General features: G+C 40.7%; 1 protein-coding gene across 1 annotated transcript; it reads right to left on the bottom strand.

Moving 5' to 3' along the window:
• Positions 1 to 934: 934 nt before the first annotated feature.
• Positions 935 to 9,267, bottom strand: LOC142176612 (uncharacterized). The gene is made up of 2 exons (XM_075244645.1): positions 9,031 to 9,267; positions 935 to 7,840 (listed from the first exon to the last, which is right to left on the bottom strand). The coding sequence occupies exon 2, from the start codon at positions 1,403 to 1,405 to the stop codon at positions 935 to 937; it is 471 nt and encodes a 156-aa protein (XP_075100746.1). The 5' UTR covers positions 1,406 to 7,840; positions 9,031 to 9,267.
• Positions 9,268 to 18,500: the final 9,233 nt, after the last annotated feature.

The following is an 18,500-nucleotide window of genomic DNA, read 5'->3' as shown; positions in this document are numbered from 1 at the left end:
CGGGTGCGGGAATTCTGCAAAAAATAAATTAAAAATCTAAAAATATAGCTTAAATTGGATGAAGAAAATAATCTGAATTTTCTTGGCTATGGTCACAAAAAGTCGAGATAAAGCAGTGAGAGAATGGCTACTTTGTCTATTTTCTTGGTCTTTTGGAGGGAAAGTAGGTAGAGAAAAGATAGGAAGGATGTATTTTGCGACAAGTTCACTCTGTACCCCACTTTTTTGACAAGTTCACTACCCCACTTTTTTATACCCCACTTTTTTGACAAGAAAGTTCAGTAAGCCACTTTTCATGGGATAATACAATAAAAAATATAAAGATACCACTGGCCATTATCATTTTAATTTGAAAATAATTTTTAGTTTTAATAGTTTACAATTAAATATTTGATTAAAACTCTAATTATTTTTGGTACAATTAAAACTCTAATTTTTATAAATTTAAAACTCTTGAACATACTATATGTAATGTTTAACTTTTATCTCATAAACCAAACATGGCAGGATATGTGTAAAGATGGTCAATTCCTAATTTAGTCTCTTAAGTCTTCTTCATCATTCCTCTACAATCGCGTCTTCTTCTTTCCTTCTATGAATCTTCTTCTTCTTTCCTTCTATGAATCTTCTTCCCCAGCAAAACCTTTTCCATTTCTCTATTTTTTCCCAATACGAGAAGATTGACCAAGACAAAAAGCTTCAAAGGAGACAAAAAGACTGGTATAAATTACTACATAGCAGCGGAATTGAAGGTATTTTGTTTCCCATCTCTTCAAATCTTTACTTAGGGAAATCAATTCTCAAAATTTTTCCCAAAATTTTGGTCAACACACCCGATCTCGTCTGACCGGATCCGACACAGATCCCACACCCTTACTTGTGTCAGTGTCGTGTCGACACGGGTACGGCGCCCAAATTGCCGAATCCGAGTAACTTAGGTAGCATTATCAACTTGTGCCCTTGTTCCCAAAGCTGTGTACATTCTTTCCAAAACAGTAGTAGCAGGTATGTCTTTCAACCTTCTATCATCACCAGCCTCTTTTTTCTTTTCCAATTGAACCAATGTACTGATCTGCTCAACACCTGAGGAACCCTTCTCCAACTTCTGCCCAGCTTCACTAGGAACCGTGGCATTATTAGCAACAGCTCCATTAGATTGCCCATGTCCAGCAAAGGCTTGATGACCAGCTTCATGCCCATCACCTGGACCTTTAGGACCCCCAGCTGCAACTCGATCACCCACAGGAACTGGATCTGTAGCAGCCTTAGAAACTTCTGCTGCACTCTTAGAATCTGTAACTCGACCAGCCCCATAAACTTTAGCAGCCTGCTCTCCTAAAGCAAATACCAACGCTTTTCCATCTGCTCCTTGACAACTAGCAGCTGCAGCTTTACTTTGTTGCATTAAATTGCTATCATGAGCCTGAGTAGCATGAGTAGCAGTAGTGTTCTCTATTACCACTGAAGCATCATCTTTTTTTTCAGGAATGTTAGCCTGATCTCCAGCCTTATTAACACCATCATTCAAACCTCTCCTTTCGTTCAAAATCTGTCTCAAATCCCCTTTAAACTTTTCGCCAACAGTTTCTATTTCACGATCCTCCAACTGGTTATCTTGTTGAAACTTTTTTAACAGTAGATGGCATTCCTCTTCGTCATGACCTTGGTGCTTGCAAAAATTGCAATAAGCAGGAAGATTATCGTAAATAATCTCCTGAAAAACCTCCAGTATCTTTCAAGATGTGTTTTCAACATGTTGCAAACGTATTTTCTTAGGAAGGTTATCGGAGAGGTCGAGTATTACCTTGACTCTAGCAGTGCTTGGCCGTGATCGAGTTTGAGTGGCCTTATCTATTGCAATTGGAGTGCCTACTGCTGAAGCTATGGATAACAAAGCCTTCCTTGCAAACAACTCAGGAGCAACATTTGGTAGTGATATCTACACCACAGCCTTAGTCGTTTCTTCCGTTGGATTGAATCCAATAGACCATGGGAACACCCTATATTGATGTTCTTCTCCTTTGTGCGTGAAATAGTTTACTGCTCGCGATAACGACATCACGAAATCCTCAAATTGATCAAACCTGATTAACAACTGCCTTGGCGCTAAAACTCCAGTTAAACAATGTCCCTTAACTCCAAGAAGTTTGGGCAGAAGAGTTCGAAGTTCCTGCAAAGCTGGTGCACGAGCAGATAACTATATCACAATGGCCTGATGCAATCCTTCTTCTCTTGCAAACTGTAGTTGTTCCTCCATATCAAAACTGATCTTTGGTATTCCATGAACAAACTCGATTGGTTTTAGTTGTGTTTGATTCAAAACACCTGCTGGTTTGGATTGGAATAAGCGTCCAGCATATGTAGTTGTATTTGTAGGGTTTATGTTGCTCTCTTTAGGGTTTAGGCATGGCTCTCCCACAGCCAAAGGCTGGGGAGAGATAGGCGCAGCCATGGCTGCCATAAAGTTCCATAGAAATCACCTAGAGAGAGGTGAAAGCGTTTTGACGATGGGGTTTTTTGCCCCTCTTACTTGTACTTTTCCTTTGTGGTTTTTTTTCCTTTTTATTATTAATAAAATAGCTACTAGGCAGCCTGCCTAGTAGTATAATTTGCTAAAAAAAAAAAAGAGCTCCATGTATACCACATGAACATTTTCTCAGCTTTAACACCAAACATCTGCGGTGCAAGCAAGAATCATTTGCTCCTATCAAACTCCAAAAGTATCGGACAATCCTACATGCAACATGTCCCTGTCCCATATTCATGAAAATCTCCAGTGTATATGATAAAGCTTGAGTGATCAACCATCCGACACGAATTGAGCTTTACAATTGCGAATGACATGAAAATAACAGTTACCTTCAATTTCAAAATAATGGCAAGCCACAAAATAAGGATTAGGGCGAAGCTAAACTTTCAGTCAGAGCAGCAGCCTCTGAGTTCAATTTACTAGTGTCTGTGAGAAAGCACGGGAGAAAATATGTTATTGATATTGGATGATAAATACAATACAAGAGGTCCCTATTTATAGCTATACACTACAAGGAGATATTACTCCTCTTCCAATGTGGGACAAGACTACACTATACATATCTGTAAACTAACACTCCCCCTCAAGCTGGCGCATACACATCATATGTACCGAACTTGTTACACATGTAACTAATACGAGAACCAGTAAGAGACTTAGTGAAAATATCTGCTAGTTGATCATTCGACTTTACAAACTTTGTAACAATATCTCCTGAAAGTATTTTTTCTCTTACAAAGTGACAGTCGATCTCAATGTGTTTAGTCCTCTCATGGAACACCGGATTTGACGCAATATGAAGAGCATCTTGGTTATCACACACCAGTTCCATCTTGCTGATTTCTCCGAACTTTAACTCCTTGAACAATTGCTTGACCCAAACTAACTCACACGTTGCCATAGCCATGGCCCGATATTCGGCTTCGGCGCTAGATCGAGCAACTACATTCTGTTTCTTGCTCTTCCACAAGACCAAATTACCTCCTACTAGAACACAATATCCAGACGTAGAACGTCTATCAAAAGGTGATCCAGCCCAATCAGCATCTGTGTACCCAACAATATGCTTGTGGCCTCGATCCTCGAATAGTAATCATTTGCCTGGAGCTGACTTTATATACCGAAGAATGCGAACAACTACATCCCAGTGACTATCACAGGGAGAATCCATAAACTGACTTACAACACTCACCGGAAAAGAAATGTCAGGTCTAGTCACTGTGAGGTAATTCAATTTGCCAACCAACCTCCTATATCTCGTAGGGTCTCTAAGAGGCTCCCCCTGTCCAGGCAGAAGCTTAGCATTCGGATCCATAGGAGAGTCAATAGGTCTGCAACCCATCATTCCAGTCTCCTCAAGAATGTCTAAGGCATACTTTCGCTGTGAAATAACAATACCTGAGCTAGACGGAGCGACCTCAATACCTAGAAAATACTTCAATCTGCCCGGATCCTTAGTCTGGAAGTGCTGAAAGAGATGTTGCTTCAGATTAGTAATACCATCCTGATCATTGCCAGTAATAACAATATCATCAACATAAACCACTAGATAAATACACAGATTAGGAGCAGAATGCCGATAAAACACAGAGTGATCAGCCTCACTACGAGTCATGTCGAACTCCTGAATAATTGTGCTGAACTTACCAAATCAAGCTCGAAGGGACTGTTTCAAATCATATAGTGACCTGCGCAATCTGCACACACAACCATTAAACTCCCCCTGAGCAACAAAACCAGGTGGTTGCTCCATATAAACTTCTTCCTCAAGATCACCGTGGAGAAAAACATTCTTAATGTCTAACTGATAAAGAGGCCAATGACGTACATCAACCATGGACAAAAAGAGATGAACATATGCTACTTTAGCCACGGGAGAGAAAGTATCACTATAATCAAGCCCAAAAATCTGAGTATACCCTTTTTGCAACAAGACGAGCCTTAAGCCGATCAACCTGGCCATCCGAGCCGACTTTGACGGCATAAACCCAACGACAACCAACAGTAGACTTACCTGCAAGAAGAGGAACAAGCTCCCAAGTGCCACTCGCATGTAAAGCAGACATCTCGTCAATCATAGCATGTCGCCATCCTGGATGAGATAGTGCCTCACCTGTAGACTTAGGGATAGAAACAGTGGACAAAGAAGATATAAAAGCATAATGAGGTGACGACAGACGATGGTAACTTAAACCGACATAGTGGGAATTAAGATTAAGTGTGGATTGTATACCTTTGCGGAGTGCAATTGGTTGACTAAGAGGAGACAAGTCCGCAGTAGGTGCAGAATCTGATGCGCGGCGTGAATCACCTGGGCTTGATGCTGGATGTGGACGACGATGATAAGTCAAGAGTGGTGGAGCTGCAGAAGGTTGAACTGGATTATGTGGAGGAGCTGATGCTATAGGTGGTGGAGCTACAACTGGAGCTGTAGGTGGTGGAGCTGGAGCTATAGGTGGTGGAGCTGGAGTGACTAACTCTCCAAAAGATGAAACTGGTAGTACCTCAGAAATATCTAAGTGATGACCTGAACCTGTGAAGTATGATTGGGTTTCAAAGAAGGTAGCATCAGCGGACATAAGGTACCGCTGGAGGTCAGGAGAGTAGCATCGATACCCCTTTTGTGTTCTCGAGAAACCCAGAAATACGCACTTAAGAGCACGAGGAGCTAACTTATCTGTTCCCGGAGTAAGGTTATGGACAAAACAAGTGCTTCCAAAGATACGGAGTGGAAGAGAGAACAAAGGTAAGTGGGGAAACATGACAGAGAATAGAACTTGGTTCTGGATAGTTGAAGATGGCATACGATTAATAAGATAGCAAGATGTAAGAACTGTATCCCCCAAAAAATGCAACGGAGCATGAGATTGTATGAGTAGGGTACGAGCAGTTTCAATAAGATGTCTATTCTTTCTTTCAGCTACCCCATTTTGTTGAGATGTGTACGGACAAGATGTTTGATGAATAATCTCATGAGATTTCATAAACTGCTGAAATGGGGAAGACAAATACTCTCGGGCATTATCACTACGAAATGTGCGAATAGAAACCCCAAATTGATTTTGAATTTTAGTGTGGAAGGTATGGAAAATAGAAAACAGCTCAGATCGATATTTTTATCAAAAATATCCAAGTGCACCTGGAATAATCATCAATGAAACTAACAAAGTAGCGGAATCCCAAGGTGGAACTGACCCGACTAGGACCCCAAACATCTGAATGGACTAAAGTAAAAGGTGACTGCTCGATTATCAAGACGCTCGAGGGAAATGGGAGCGAGTATGCTTACCGAGCTGACATGACTCACACTCTAGAGCTGACAAGTGAGATAAACCAGATACCATTTTCTGAAGTTTTGACAAACTGGGATGTCCCAAACCGTTTATGTAATAAATATTGTGAATCAGTAACAGGACAAGTTGTAAAAGGAAGACAAGATGTGAGTCCATGTGATTTAGCAAGGATAAGGTAATAAAGTCCGTTTGATTCACGCCCGGTACCAATGATCCGCCCCGTACTGTGTTCCTGTATAAAAACTTGGTCATCAAGAAATAAAACAGCGCATTTAAGTGATTTGGCTAAGCGACTAACAGCTATGAGATTAAAAGGACTATTGGGAACATAAAGGACTGAATCTAAACGTAAGGAAGGAAGTGAGCTTGCTTGACCTATTGCAGTTGCCATGGTTTGAGACCCATTGACCATTATGACTTTTGGAAGAGATTGAGAATACGAAATAGTAGTGAAAAGAGATTTGTTACCAGAAATATGATCTTATGCACCTGAATCGATGACCCAAGACTCAGAGGATGAAGATTGGGAGAAACAAGTCACGTTATTACCTGTTTGAACAATAGAAGCTATCTCAGAAGATGTCTGCTTACATGCTTTGTAATGAAGGAACTCAATATAATCTGCTAAAGAAACCATCCGACTATTCAAAGCATCGGTTCCCATGTCGCTACAATTTATAGTAGTAGGGTTAACTTGAAATAGTGAAAATAAGTAACCCCTGTGAGAAAACTGAAGAAATAGCTTGAAAAACACTGTATACAGCAGGAAAACAGAACACTGTTCTGCACCGGAAACATTGTTCTGTGCCGGAAACACTGTTCACGCGGAAACAATGTAGCTCGCCGGAAAATTCCAAAGTTGTCGGAATTTGTCGTAACCAGGATGGATAGACTCGGAATTCTCTTGCGAGCAAGCTTTCCTAAAGAAATGTTTTCAAAAAATGGCCGGAAAGGTCACTGTTCACGCCGGAAAATATAAAAGTGGTCAGAATTTGATTTGAATTAGATGGGTAGGCTCGGAATTTTGAGGAGAGCAGACTGTCCTGAAGAAGTTTCGCGAAAAAATGGCCGGAAAGTGGCCAGAACCCTCGCCGGAAAAGTTGATGTTGCCGGCGCGTGGAGGAGCGTGGCGGCTTTTCTGCCGGATAAATTTTCAGGGGTTGGTCATCGGAGGGTAATCTACCTCGTGGTGGTGTTGGTTTTAGCACAACACCGACAGAAAGTGACTTTCACTTAGACAAGCCTTAGGTCACCGGAAAAAATTGCACGATGACTAAGTTCTTTCTTCCCGGTTAACGCTGGAATGGCGTACAGCGATCTTTTCTCACTAATGCTCTGATACCATGTGAGAAAGCACAGGAGAAAATATGTTATTGATATTGGATGATAAATACAATACAAGAGGTCCCTATTTATAGCTATACACTACAAGGAGATATTACTCTTATTCCAATGTGGGACAAGACTACACTATACATATCTGTAAACTAACAATAACATTTAAGACTATACTAATATATCTTTCACAATTTATCCTAGTGTAAAATTATTCTAAGGCAAAGCTCTACGTAGTCCTTGCCATCTTGCTCAGTAGTCAGAAAAAGTGGACGAATAACACTGATGCATCTACAATCCTTAAAACATTGAATCCATCTCAACATCACAAGGGTCGACAGACACAATAATTGCATGAATAACACCGATGCATCAATAATCATTAGTAAGTATAGTTATGTCACATGACCATAGTAAACGGGCACAATAATTTGTTCGAATTCTGGTTCTTTAAATTCATGTGATTTCTCTATTGCAACCAAAGCGCTTGTTGTAACACTAGGACATCCAACAGCATGATGGTCTTCTTGAGGCAACGATGGGCCAGCAGAACATGGACTTATTTGAAAACAGAGATATAGATAGCAAATTCGAAGTAGTGTACCTCTACCTCCTATATTCCTTTTAACCTGGACTAGCTCCACAAAAACCTTCTTCTTAATATCATCCTATATTTCAAATGCTGCATGTAATATATTTGCCACTGTCAGCAATCTCTAAGTTTCTACATTAAGAAATTAAGCATCACCTCTACATGGAAATCATCACAATTTCAGTCCAGGGGGTCAAATCTAGTAGCTAAATAATGAAGAAGCATACCATTGAAACTGCATTTGAACCATCTACTAATAATTAGCTGAAAAAATTGGTACGCCATCGCTTCTTCTATGGCATATCATGACCTTACTGCACTATCATTTACACGTGCTTTTGCGCTAAATCAGGAACTCCAAACCTTATTTCATTGGTCGTATCATTAATTTGTGGTCTTTTTCTATAACTCCACAGTGGAGCTTGCCGAGTAAAAGCAAAAGTATCGTGAAACGCAATTCCGCTCTTCTTCTCACAAACAGTAGAGGTATAAACAAGCTGAAGTAGAATTTTGGACGTTTGGACAGGGCTTGACTATTATTCAAGCCAAACTTGACCTCAATTCAAGTATCATACAAGCTACATGTGCAAGTTGATCTTGGCTAGCTAAGACATACTTGAACACAGTTGGCTCAACTCGAACTCGGTTGGCTGGCTAAGAGAAACAAGCCAAGGTCGAGGTCGTCTATGGATCTAACTCTATAAAAGCTAGTTCACAAGTACGTTAAAACAAATGAAAGTTTTTTTGTTTTTTCACTTCATAAGCTAGCAATGGTCGAAAACCAATTTGGTTACTGAATATCCGCTGAGTGGCATATCAGCTAATGGTCATAGGGATACAGTTTTGAATAACCAGTTCTTGACATTTCAAAAGCAAAGTTACCACACGCTACACATCAATTGCATTAGCTTATGGTTTGGCGTTGTTTATTTTTATATAACTGTGGTGTCCGAGTTAGCTTACGTACACCAAAGGATTGTGTTCAGAACAGAGATACCTATCTCTCAGCAAAACAGAGGAAGTTGATATTGTAGGACGGTTCACTATGTTAAATGATTCTGTTAATCGTGGCAATGGTTTACTCGTCCTGTAAGAGATTCAGATGTCTCTACCACAAGTTCCATATCCTGTGGAATGGGGAAAATAGAGGAAATGGGTGGGCGGCTAGACCTTCCGATTTGGCATTTATCAAAGGCGGATTGAAAAATAATATCTAAACGAACGTAGAATAAGTAAAAGAATCTAAGAGGAGAGGGAAAGATAGACAAGCGTCAGGTTACCTGGTCGAGCTTACTGAGATGTATATAGCCAGTGGTTCGGTCAAGCTCCCCCCCCAAAAGTGCTGCCGGTTTTCTGCAGCAATTCCCACTCCTCCAACGTACTGATGCGGTAGACGAAATCACCTGCCCCCTCTCTCCCAGTCATTTCTTGGGTGCTTGGAACTTGGAAGTGTGGAACGGTACCCCCAGATTTCACCTCCTCCTTTTAACCTAAATGGTCCCTTAATTTTGGGTTAGTATTTTTCGAGTTAATTCCCTTGTTTGGATAGGATGGTTGTTATATATCGCTTTATAATATATTGTATTATATTGTATAATATTATTTTGATGTATATAATATTTGAATATATTATATTATTTGTCGTTATTTTATGGTATTATGCACCAACAATATAAAGAATAAACTTATAATATTATAAAGAAAAAAAATATACAAGGTGAAATTATTATTTAAAAATATAGGGTAAAGGATAAAATAAGGTAATTTAATAGTAAGGAAGTGCAACATGAGAGAAAAAATAAGGTAATGACTTACCACACCAAATCGGTAATATTGGATTTAACAATACGATATAATAAAATTTAAGTAACAATCAAAACAAACATTGTATTTAAAGTACAATATGTAACCACCATCCAAACAAGTTGTGAGTGCCGATTCAAGTTATAGGAATGACGCACTAAGGGGTCGTTTGGTTTGAAGACAAGTTATTTCGGGGATTAGTTATGATGTGATTAATTATATTAGGATTATTCATCCTAGTATTATTTCTTATTGACTGATTGGTATATTGTATTATTCCTCGGGTTGTAAATTTTACTGCTTTATCTTGGTATAACTTATCTTGTAATTACTATTCCACCATCTGCATGTATAAATTATCTACTATTTTTAATCTTGCGATAACTTATCATAGGATAAGGCAATACTAAATTTTTATCCCATGATTATTTTTGTTTATCGTACCAAACAACTCCAAAAATTATTGTTTATAGCAAAAATCACCTATATGATTTTCATTATCCCACCAAATAATTTTTACATGAAAATACTAAAGAAAAACATAAATGGTTACTTAAGTTTAAAAGTAGGTCTAAAGTTATCCAATAAATAGAACATTGTATATTAATCCTTTAATTTATCATAACTAAACATTTTAAGTCTCCCGTTAATAGCACATGTAGGTTTCATGTGGCCATGCATAGTATTCTTATGATTCCAAAACGCAAATAAAATGACGCTAATCATGGTGAGTATTGCCAACAAAATAATTATCCAATGGTTCTACCAATTTTTAAGCCAATCGGAGTCGTCAACCAAATTCAGAAAAATTATCATATATATAAACACATGAAAAATAGACATAATTATTATTTATAAACCCGGAACATAAAAAAATAATGTTAATCATGATGAGTATTGCTCACACAAATGTATCTGATGGATCCACTAAATTTTAGGTCATTAAGAGTCCGTCAACCAAATTCAAGAAAGTCATCATGTATATACACAAAAGGATAAATGGACATTATCTTTCATATATATATATATATATATATATATATATATATATATATATATATATATATATATATATATATATATACACACACACACACACACACACACACACACACACAAAATTCCTATTTTATGGCCCTAAAACGCTAAAAACAGGCAATGGTCATGGAAAAGCGATGACTACTGTTCATTAGGTTATTTTTTGTGGGTCTGCAAAATATTAAGAGATTCGGGGCAGGTCACCCAAATTCATGCAGATAACGTGGACTATATCACACGAGAATTTGGGAATGGTCATGAATTTTAATTTTATGACCCTAAAACACCCAAAAATTAAGAACGGTCGTGACGAAGCGATGACTATTGTTCATTAGATTATTTTTTATGGGCCCGCAAAATTTTAGAAGATTCGGGGTCTATCGCCCGAACTCATGCAGATGGCGTGGACTATAGTACACGAAAATCTAAGAATCGTCCTAAATTTCTGTTTTATAGCCTTAAAACACCAAAAAATGAGGAATGATCATGGCGAAACTATGACTATTCTTCATTAGGTCATTTTTATGGGCTCACTAAATTTTAGAAAATTCGGGGATGGTCGCCGGAATCCATGCAGATGGCGTGGACTATAGCACACAAAAATATAGGAATTGTCCTAAATTCATATTTTATGGCCCTAAAAGCCTAAAATTAAGGAATGGTCATGGCGAAGCGATGATTACTAGTCATTAGGTCATTTTTATGGACTCGCAAAATTTTAGAAAATTTGTGGTCGATCGCCCGTATTCATGCAGATGGCATAGACTATAGCACACAGAAATTTGGGAATCGTCCTTAATTCCTGTTTTATGACCCTAAAACGCCAAAAAATGAGGAACATTCATGCCAAGTGATGACTATTTTTTATTAGATTATTTTTTATGAGCCCGTAAAATTATAGGAGATTTGAGACCGTTCGGTCAAATTCATGCAGAAGGTATGGACATAGCACACGAAAAACTGGAAATCGTCCTGAATTCCTGTTTTATAACCCTAAAATGCCAACCAAAAAAAGAACGGTCATGGCGAAGCGATGATTGTCGTTCATTAGTTCGTTTTTTATGGGCCCACAAAACATTTAGGAGATTCGGGGTCGATCGCCCCAATTCATGCAGATGGCATGGAATATAGCACACTAAAATCTGGGAATCGTCCTAAATTTCTATTTTATGGCTCTAACACCAAAAAAAATAAGGAACAATCACGGAAAAGCGAAAACTATTATTCATTATGTCATTTTTTACGAGCCCAAATTTTGTTTTTTATGAGATTCAGGGTCGATCGCCTGAATTAATGCAGACGGCGTGAATTATAGCACACGAAAATCTGAATCGTCCTCAATTCCTGTTATGGCCCTAAAACACAAAAAATCGAGGAACGGTCATGACGAAGCAATAAAAATTGTTCATTATATCATTTTAGATGGGCTCGAAAATTTTCAGGAGATTGGGTTTGGTTGCCCCAATGCATGCACATGGCGTGAACTATAGCACACGAATTCCTCTTTTAAGGCCCTAAAACGTCAGAAAACGAGGAATTGCCATGGAGAAGCGATAACTATTATTCATTAGGTCATTGTTTAAGGGCTTGAAAAAGTTTAGGAGATTGGGGGTCATGTGCCTGAATTCATACGGATGACGTGGACTATATCACATGAAAATCTGGAAGTTGGGTGGAATTCCAGTTTTATGACCCTAAAATGCCAATATATGAGGAACGATCATGGAGGGGTTGGCTAATGTTCCTTAGATCATTTTTTATGGACCAAAATTTTTTTAGGCAATCCGGGTCCAGCCACCTAGACCCACGTGAAAGGCGTGGGCTATAGCACACGAAAATTTGGGAATCGGGCAAAATTTCAGTTTTATGGCCCTAAAATGCCAATAAATGAGGAACGGTCATGGTAGGGGAGGTGACTAATATTTTTTAGGTCGTTTTTGATGAGATGATAAACTTTTATATAGCCTGGGCCTGGGCGCTCGTGCCCATGCAAATGACATGAGTTATAGCACACTAAAATCTGAAAATCGGGCAGAAATCCTGTTTTATAGCCCTAAGACGCCAAAAAGGGTGGAACGGTCATGGTGGGATGGGGACTAATGTTCCTAAGGTCATTTTTGATGAGCCGGCAAAAATATAAGGCAGTCTGGGTTCAGGCGCCCGAACTTACGCGAGAGACGTAGGCTATAGCACACGAAAATCTGGGAATCGAGTAGAATTCCAGTTTCATGTCCCTAAAACGACAAAAAAAGGAACGATCATGGTAGGGCGGTGACTAATGTTCCTTAGGTCATTTTTTATGGGCCGATAAAATTTTAGGAGGTCCAGTTCCACGCGCTCGAATCCAAATGGAAGGCGTGGGCTATCGAGCACATGAAAATCTAGGAATCGCCCGGAATTCCATTTTTATGAACCTAAAATGCCAAAAAGGATGAATGGCCATAGTAGGGTGGTGACTAATGTTTCTTAGGTCATTTTGTATGTGCCGGCAAAATTTTAGGCGGTCCGAATTCGGGCGTCCGGACCCACGCGGAAGGCGTGGGCTATAGCATACGAAAATTTGGGAATCGGATAAAATTCCAGTTTTATAGCGCTAAAACGAGGAACGGTCATGGAAGGGCAGTGACTAATGTTCCTTAGGTCATTTTGGATGGTCCAGTAAGATTTTAGGAGGTCTGGGTTGGGGCGCATAGACCCAAGCAGAAGGCGTGGGCTATAGCACATGAAAATCTGAGAATCGGACGGAATTCCAGTTTTATGACACTAAAATGCCAAGCAACGAGGAATAGTCATAGAGGGGCGGTGACAAATGTTCCTTAGGTCATTTTTAATGGGCCGGTAACTTTTAGGCGGGCCAGATCCGTGTGCACGAACCCACACAATAGGCGTAGGCTATAACACACAAAAATCAAAGAATCAGGCGAAATTCTAATATTATGATCTAAAATGCCAAAAGGCGAGGAGCAGTCAAGGCGGTAACTAATGTTCCTTAGGTCGTTTTTGAAGGACAAGCAAAAGTTTAGGCAGTTCGGGCGCCCGACCCACGCAAAAGGCTCGGGCTATAGCATATAAAAATCTAGGAATCTGGTAGAATTCCAGTTTTATGGCCCTAAAACGCCAAAAAAGAGGAATGGTCATGGCGGGGACTATGGTTCCTTCGGTCATTTTTGATGGCCCAAATTATTTTTAGGCAATCTAGGTCCGGGGGCCCAGGCCCATGCAGAAGGCATAGGCTAGCACACGAAAATCTAAGAATCAGGCGGAATCCCAGTTTTATGGTCATAAAACACCAAAAAATGAGGAAAGGTCGTGGTGGGGTGGTGACTATGGTTTCTTAGGTCATTTTTGATGGCCCGAGAATTTTTTAGGCGATCTGAGTCCGGGGGACCGGCCCATGCGGAAGAGGAGGGCTATAGACACAAAAATTTAAGAATCGGGCGAAATTTTAGTTTTATGGCCGTAAAATGCCAAAACATGAGGAACGATCATGGCGTGGCGGTGACTATGGTTCCTTAGGTCGATTTGGATGGTTCGGAAAAAATTTAGGCGATCCAAGTCTGGGGGCCGGGCCCATGTAGAAGGCATGAGCTATAGCTCACGAAAATCTGAGAATCGGGTGAAATTTCAATTTTATAGTCGTAAAATGCCAAAAAACGAGGAACAGTCAAGACAGAACAATGACTATGGTTCCTTAGGTCGTTATTGATGGCCCGAAAACTTTTTAGGCAATTCGGGCTATGGAGACCGGACCCAAGCCAAAGGACTATGATATAGCACACGAAAATTTGGGAATCAAGCGGAATCCCAGTTTTGTAGCTGTAAAATGCCAAAACCTAGGAACGGGCATGTGGCTTGGTGACTATGATTCCTTAAGGTCATTTTTATGGCCAAGAAATATTTTAGGCGATTCGGGTCCGAGGGCCCGGGCCCATGCGGAAGGTTTGAGCTATAACACACGAAAATCTAGGAATCGGGCAGAATTCCAATTTAATGGCCTTAAAATGCCAAAAAAAGGAACGGTTATGGCGAGGCATTTACTATGGTTGGTCAGGTCATTTTTGATGGCCTGAAAATTTTTAGACGATCCGGGTCTGTGGGCCCGGGCCCATACGGAAGGTGTGGGCTATAACACACGAAAATTTGGGAATCGAGCAGAATTCCTATTTTCTGGCCGTAAAATGCCAAAACATGAGGAGGGTTCATGGAGGGGTGATGGATATAGTTCCTTAGGTCATTTTTAATGGACCAAATAAAATTTTAGGCGATCCGGGTCCGAGGACCCGGCATGTGGATGGCATGGGCTATCGCACCAAAAATTTAGGAATAGGGCGGATTCCAGTTTTATGGCCGTAAAATGCCAAATAACGAGGAACGATCATGGCGGGGTAGTGACTATGGCTCCTTAGGTCATTTTCGATGGCCCAAAAAACTTTTTAGACGATCCGGGTCCAGGGGCCCGGGCCCATGCAGAAGGCGTGAGCTATGCACACGAAAATTTTATGGTCGTAAAATGCCAAAAAATGAGTAACGGTCATGGAAGGGTGGTGACTATGGTTCCTTAGGTTGTATTTGATGGCCCAAAAAAAAATTATGTGATCCGGGTCCGGGGGCCCGGGCCCATGCGGAAGATGTGGGCTATAACAAACGAAAATCTCAGAATCGGGCATGATTCTAGTTTTATGGCCGTAAAATGCCAAAAAACGAGAAACAGTCATAGAGGGGGAGGGGTGACTATGGTTCTTGATGGTAGGCTATAATCTTATATTTTAGTCGATTATTACATTCCAATTTAGTGCACTTTAGTTGAGTTTGAGCTTTAATCGCTAGTGTTTTGCACTAATTGTGTGTTTTATGCCTTGTAGGAGTGATTTTGAGCTATGTAGATGTTATGGAATGAATTCAAGTGATTTGGAGCTTTGAAATCTGAGTAAAAGCGCCAAGGAATTAAGCTGGGATCGTGTTCGGTGATCAACGGAAGATAGTTAAGAACGAACGAAGAATCGAGCAGTCATACTGCGCAGTGTCCAGTAAAATGCACATAACTTTTCGCTCAGAACTCTGTTTGGGCTCTAAAATATATTGTTGAAAAGCTAATTCATTTACGTGTTTTCAAATTCCTAACAGGACAGGGTGAAAAGTGTGCGGCAAGTGCACAGTCACGCACTGACCGTGCATATGGGGCAGAACAGTGTGAAAAGTGCGTGTCCAAGTGCACGGGCACACTTCCAGGTGCGCAACCGCGCACGTCCTGTCTGAGAAAAGTGTCCCTTTTCGTGTAGGAGAAGGTGTATTTGTTTGGGCCCGACTCTACTTAGTATATATACATGGAAAAATAGTATTTGAGGACTTTTGATATCTTAGACCTAAGGAAGCCAAGGAGGAGGTGGAGAAGCAAGAGCACAAGGATTTCACCATTCATCCTCACTCAAGACAAGGTTTTGGATGTTTTATGTTTTCCTTTGAGTAAAATTCAAGTTAATCTGTTCTTATGAGTAAAATTCAAGTTAAACATGTTTTGATTGATCCAGGTAGCTCGGCCAACATTATTCGATCGAGAGTCGTAGAACAGCTCGGCCTGCAAGATCAAATTGTGCCCGCAGCCCGAGTACTTAACGGCTTCAACATGGCAAGTGAAACCACCAAAGGTGAAATTATTTTGCCGGTGAATATGGCCGGGACCATCCAAGAAACAAAGTTCTATGTGATCAAGGGTGACATGAGATACAACGCCCTGCTCGGAAGGCCTTGGATCCATAATATGAGGGTAGTACCCTCGACCCTTCACAAAGTTCTGAAGTTCCCGACATCGGAGGGAGTCGAAATAGTGTACGAGGAGCAACACGCCTCCAAGGAGATGTTGGCAATCGATGAAGTGATACTGGTATCAGCACTTTCATCAGCAAAGGGATCAGATTCGAAAGGAAAATATGAGGCCAAATAGCAACCACAGTCACCTGCCCCGACCCAATCGGAGAAGCAGCGGACCGACGAGGACGACGACTATTGGATCCCTCGATCCTTCATAATTCCTGATGAATCCGACGCCACCAAGTCAACGGTCGAAGAGCTGGAACAAGTCACATTGACCGAACATCAGCCTGAACGAAAGGTATACCTGGGCACGGGGCTAACCCCTGAGCTCAGGAAAAAACTTATTCATTTCCTTAAAGCTAACATGAGGTGATTTGCTTGGTCCCACCTTGATATGACAGGGATCCCGCCGGAAATTACCACTCACAAACTGAGCCTGGACCCTAAATTCCGCCGGTGAAGCAAAAAAGAAAACCCCAATCCGAGATTAAACATGCCTTCATCAAGGATGAGGTAACCAAACTTCTCAAAATATGATCTATTCGGGAAGTAAAGTATCCCGAATGGTTAGCAAACGTAGTGGTAGTCCCTAAGAAGGGAAACAAACTTAGAATGTGTGTAGATTATAAAGACATAAATAAAGCATGCCCCAAGGATTCTTTTTCTTTGCCTAACATCGATCGTATGATCGATGCCACGGCCGGCCACGAGACTCTCAGTTTTCTCGATGCCTACTCCGGGTACAACCAAATATAGATGAACCCGGAGGACCAGGAAAAGACCTTGTTTATCACTAAGTATGGCACCTAATGTTATAATGTAATGCCATTCGTACTAAAAAATATTGGTGCAACCTATCAACGCCTAGTAAATCGAATGTTCGAACAATAAATAGGGAAGTTTATGGAAGTTTATATTGATGACATGCTAGTTAAGTCCCTGCGAGCAGAGGACCATTTGAAGCATTTGTAGGAGACTTTTGATAGACTGAGGAACTATAATATAAAGCTCAACCCAGAAAAGTGCGAGTTCGGGGTTGGCTCGGGCAAGTTTCTTGGCTTCATGGTGTCCAATCGGGGGATCGAGATCAACCCCGATAAAATCAAAGCTATCGAGGATATCACGATCGTAGATAATGTAAAGGTCACGCAGAGGCTAATGGGGCGCATAGCCACCCTAGGGCGATTCATTTCGAGATCCTCAGATAAGATTCACCGATTCTTCTCACTACTTAAGAAGAAGAGAAATTTTGCATGGACCTCGGAATGCGAGCAGGTCTTGGAGGAACTAAAGCGGTACTTATCGAGCATGCCGCTGCTTCATACCCCGAAAGTGAACGAACAACTTTACTTGTACTTGGTAGTCTCAAAGATAACGGTAAGTGCAGTCCTGGTCCGAGAAGAACAAGGTACACAATTCCGTGTCTATTATGTTAGTCGGACCTTAGGTGAGGCCAAAACTAGGTATCCTCATTTAGAAAAGTTAGCGCTCGCTTTGATAAGCGCCTCTAGGAAATTAAAACCATATTTTTAATGTCATCCCATATGTGTTGTAACAACTTATCCCCTTCAAAATATTTTGCATAAACCCGAGCTTTCAGGGCGATTGGCGAAGCCAAATGCGACTCCCTCCTCATTATGAATCAGGTTAATAGAACCTTTGAAGTTCGGGAGAAAAGAATGCAAAGATACTCGGACAAGCTACAAGTAACTCTACACCGGTTCAAATAATGGACTTTGCAATATGTGCCTCGAGATCAAAATGGCGAAGCCGATGTCCTCGCAAACCTAGGCTCGTTAGTCGAAGACAACAAACTCAATTTGGGAGCTGTTGTACAACTCATGAGGTCAGTGGTCGAAGAAGTCCATGCCGAGATAAATTCCACAAGCTTGATTTAGGATTGGAGAAACAAGTACATAAAGTATTTGAAGAACGGAATACTTCCTTCAGATCTAAAGGAATCGAGGACCCTGCGTACGAAGGTAGCCCGATTTAGCTTGTCTGAAGATGGAACCTTACTCAGAAGGATGTTCGACGGTCCGCTAGCGATATGTCTGGGACCGGGTGATACCGAGTATGTTTTGAGAGAAGTCCACGA

This window comes from Nicotiana tabacum, chromosome 22 (assembly GCF_000715075.1).
Source record: "Nicotiana tabacum cultivar K326 chromosome 22, ASM71507v2, whole genome shotgun sequence".
NCBI lineage: Eukaryota > Viridiplantae > Streptophyta > Magnoliopsida > Solanales > Solanaceae > Nicotiana > Nicotiana tabacum.
The sequence above is the reverse complement of the archived record's forward strand: the minus strand, read 5'-3'. Positions and strand labels throughout refer to the sequence as shown.

Coding starts and splice junctions, on each gene's coding strand:
- LOC142176612 (XM_075244645.1), bottom strand. CDS start 1,405: ATGCAACAAAGTAAAGCTGCAGCTGCTAGTTGTCAAGGAGCAGATGGA.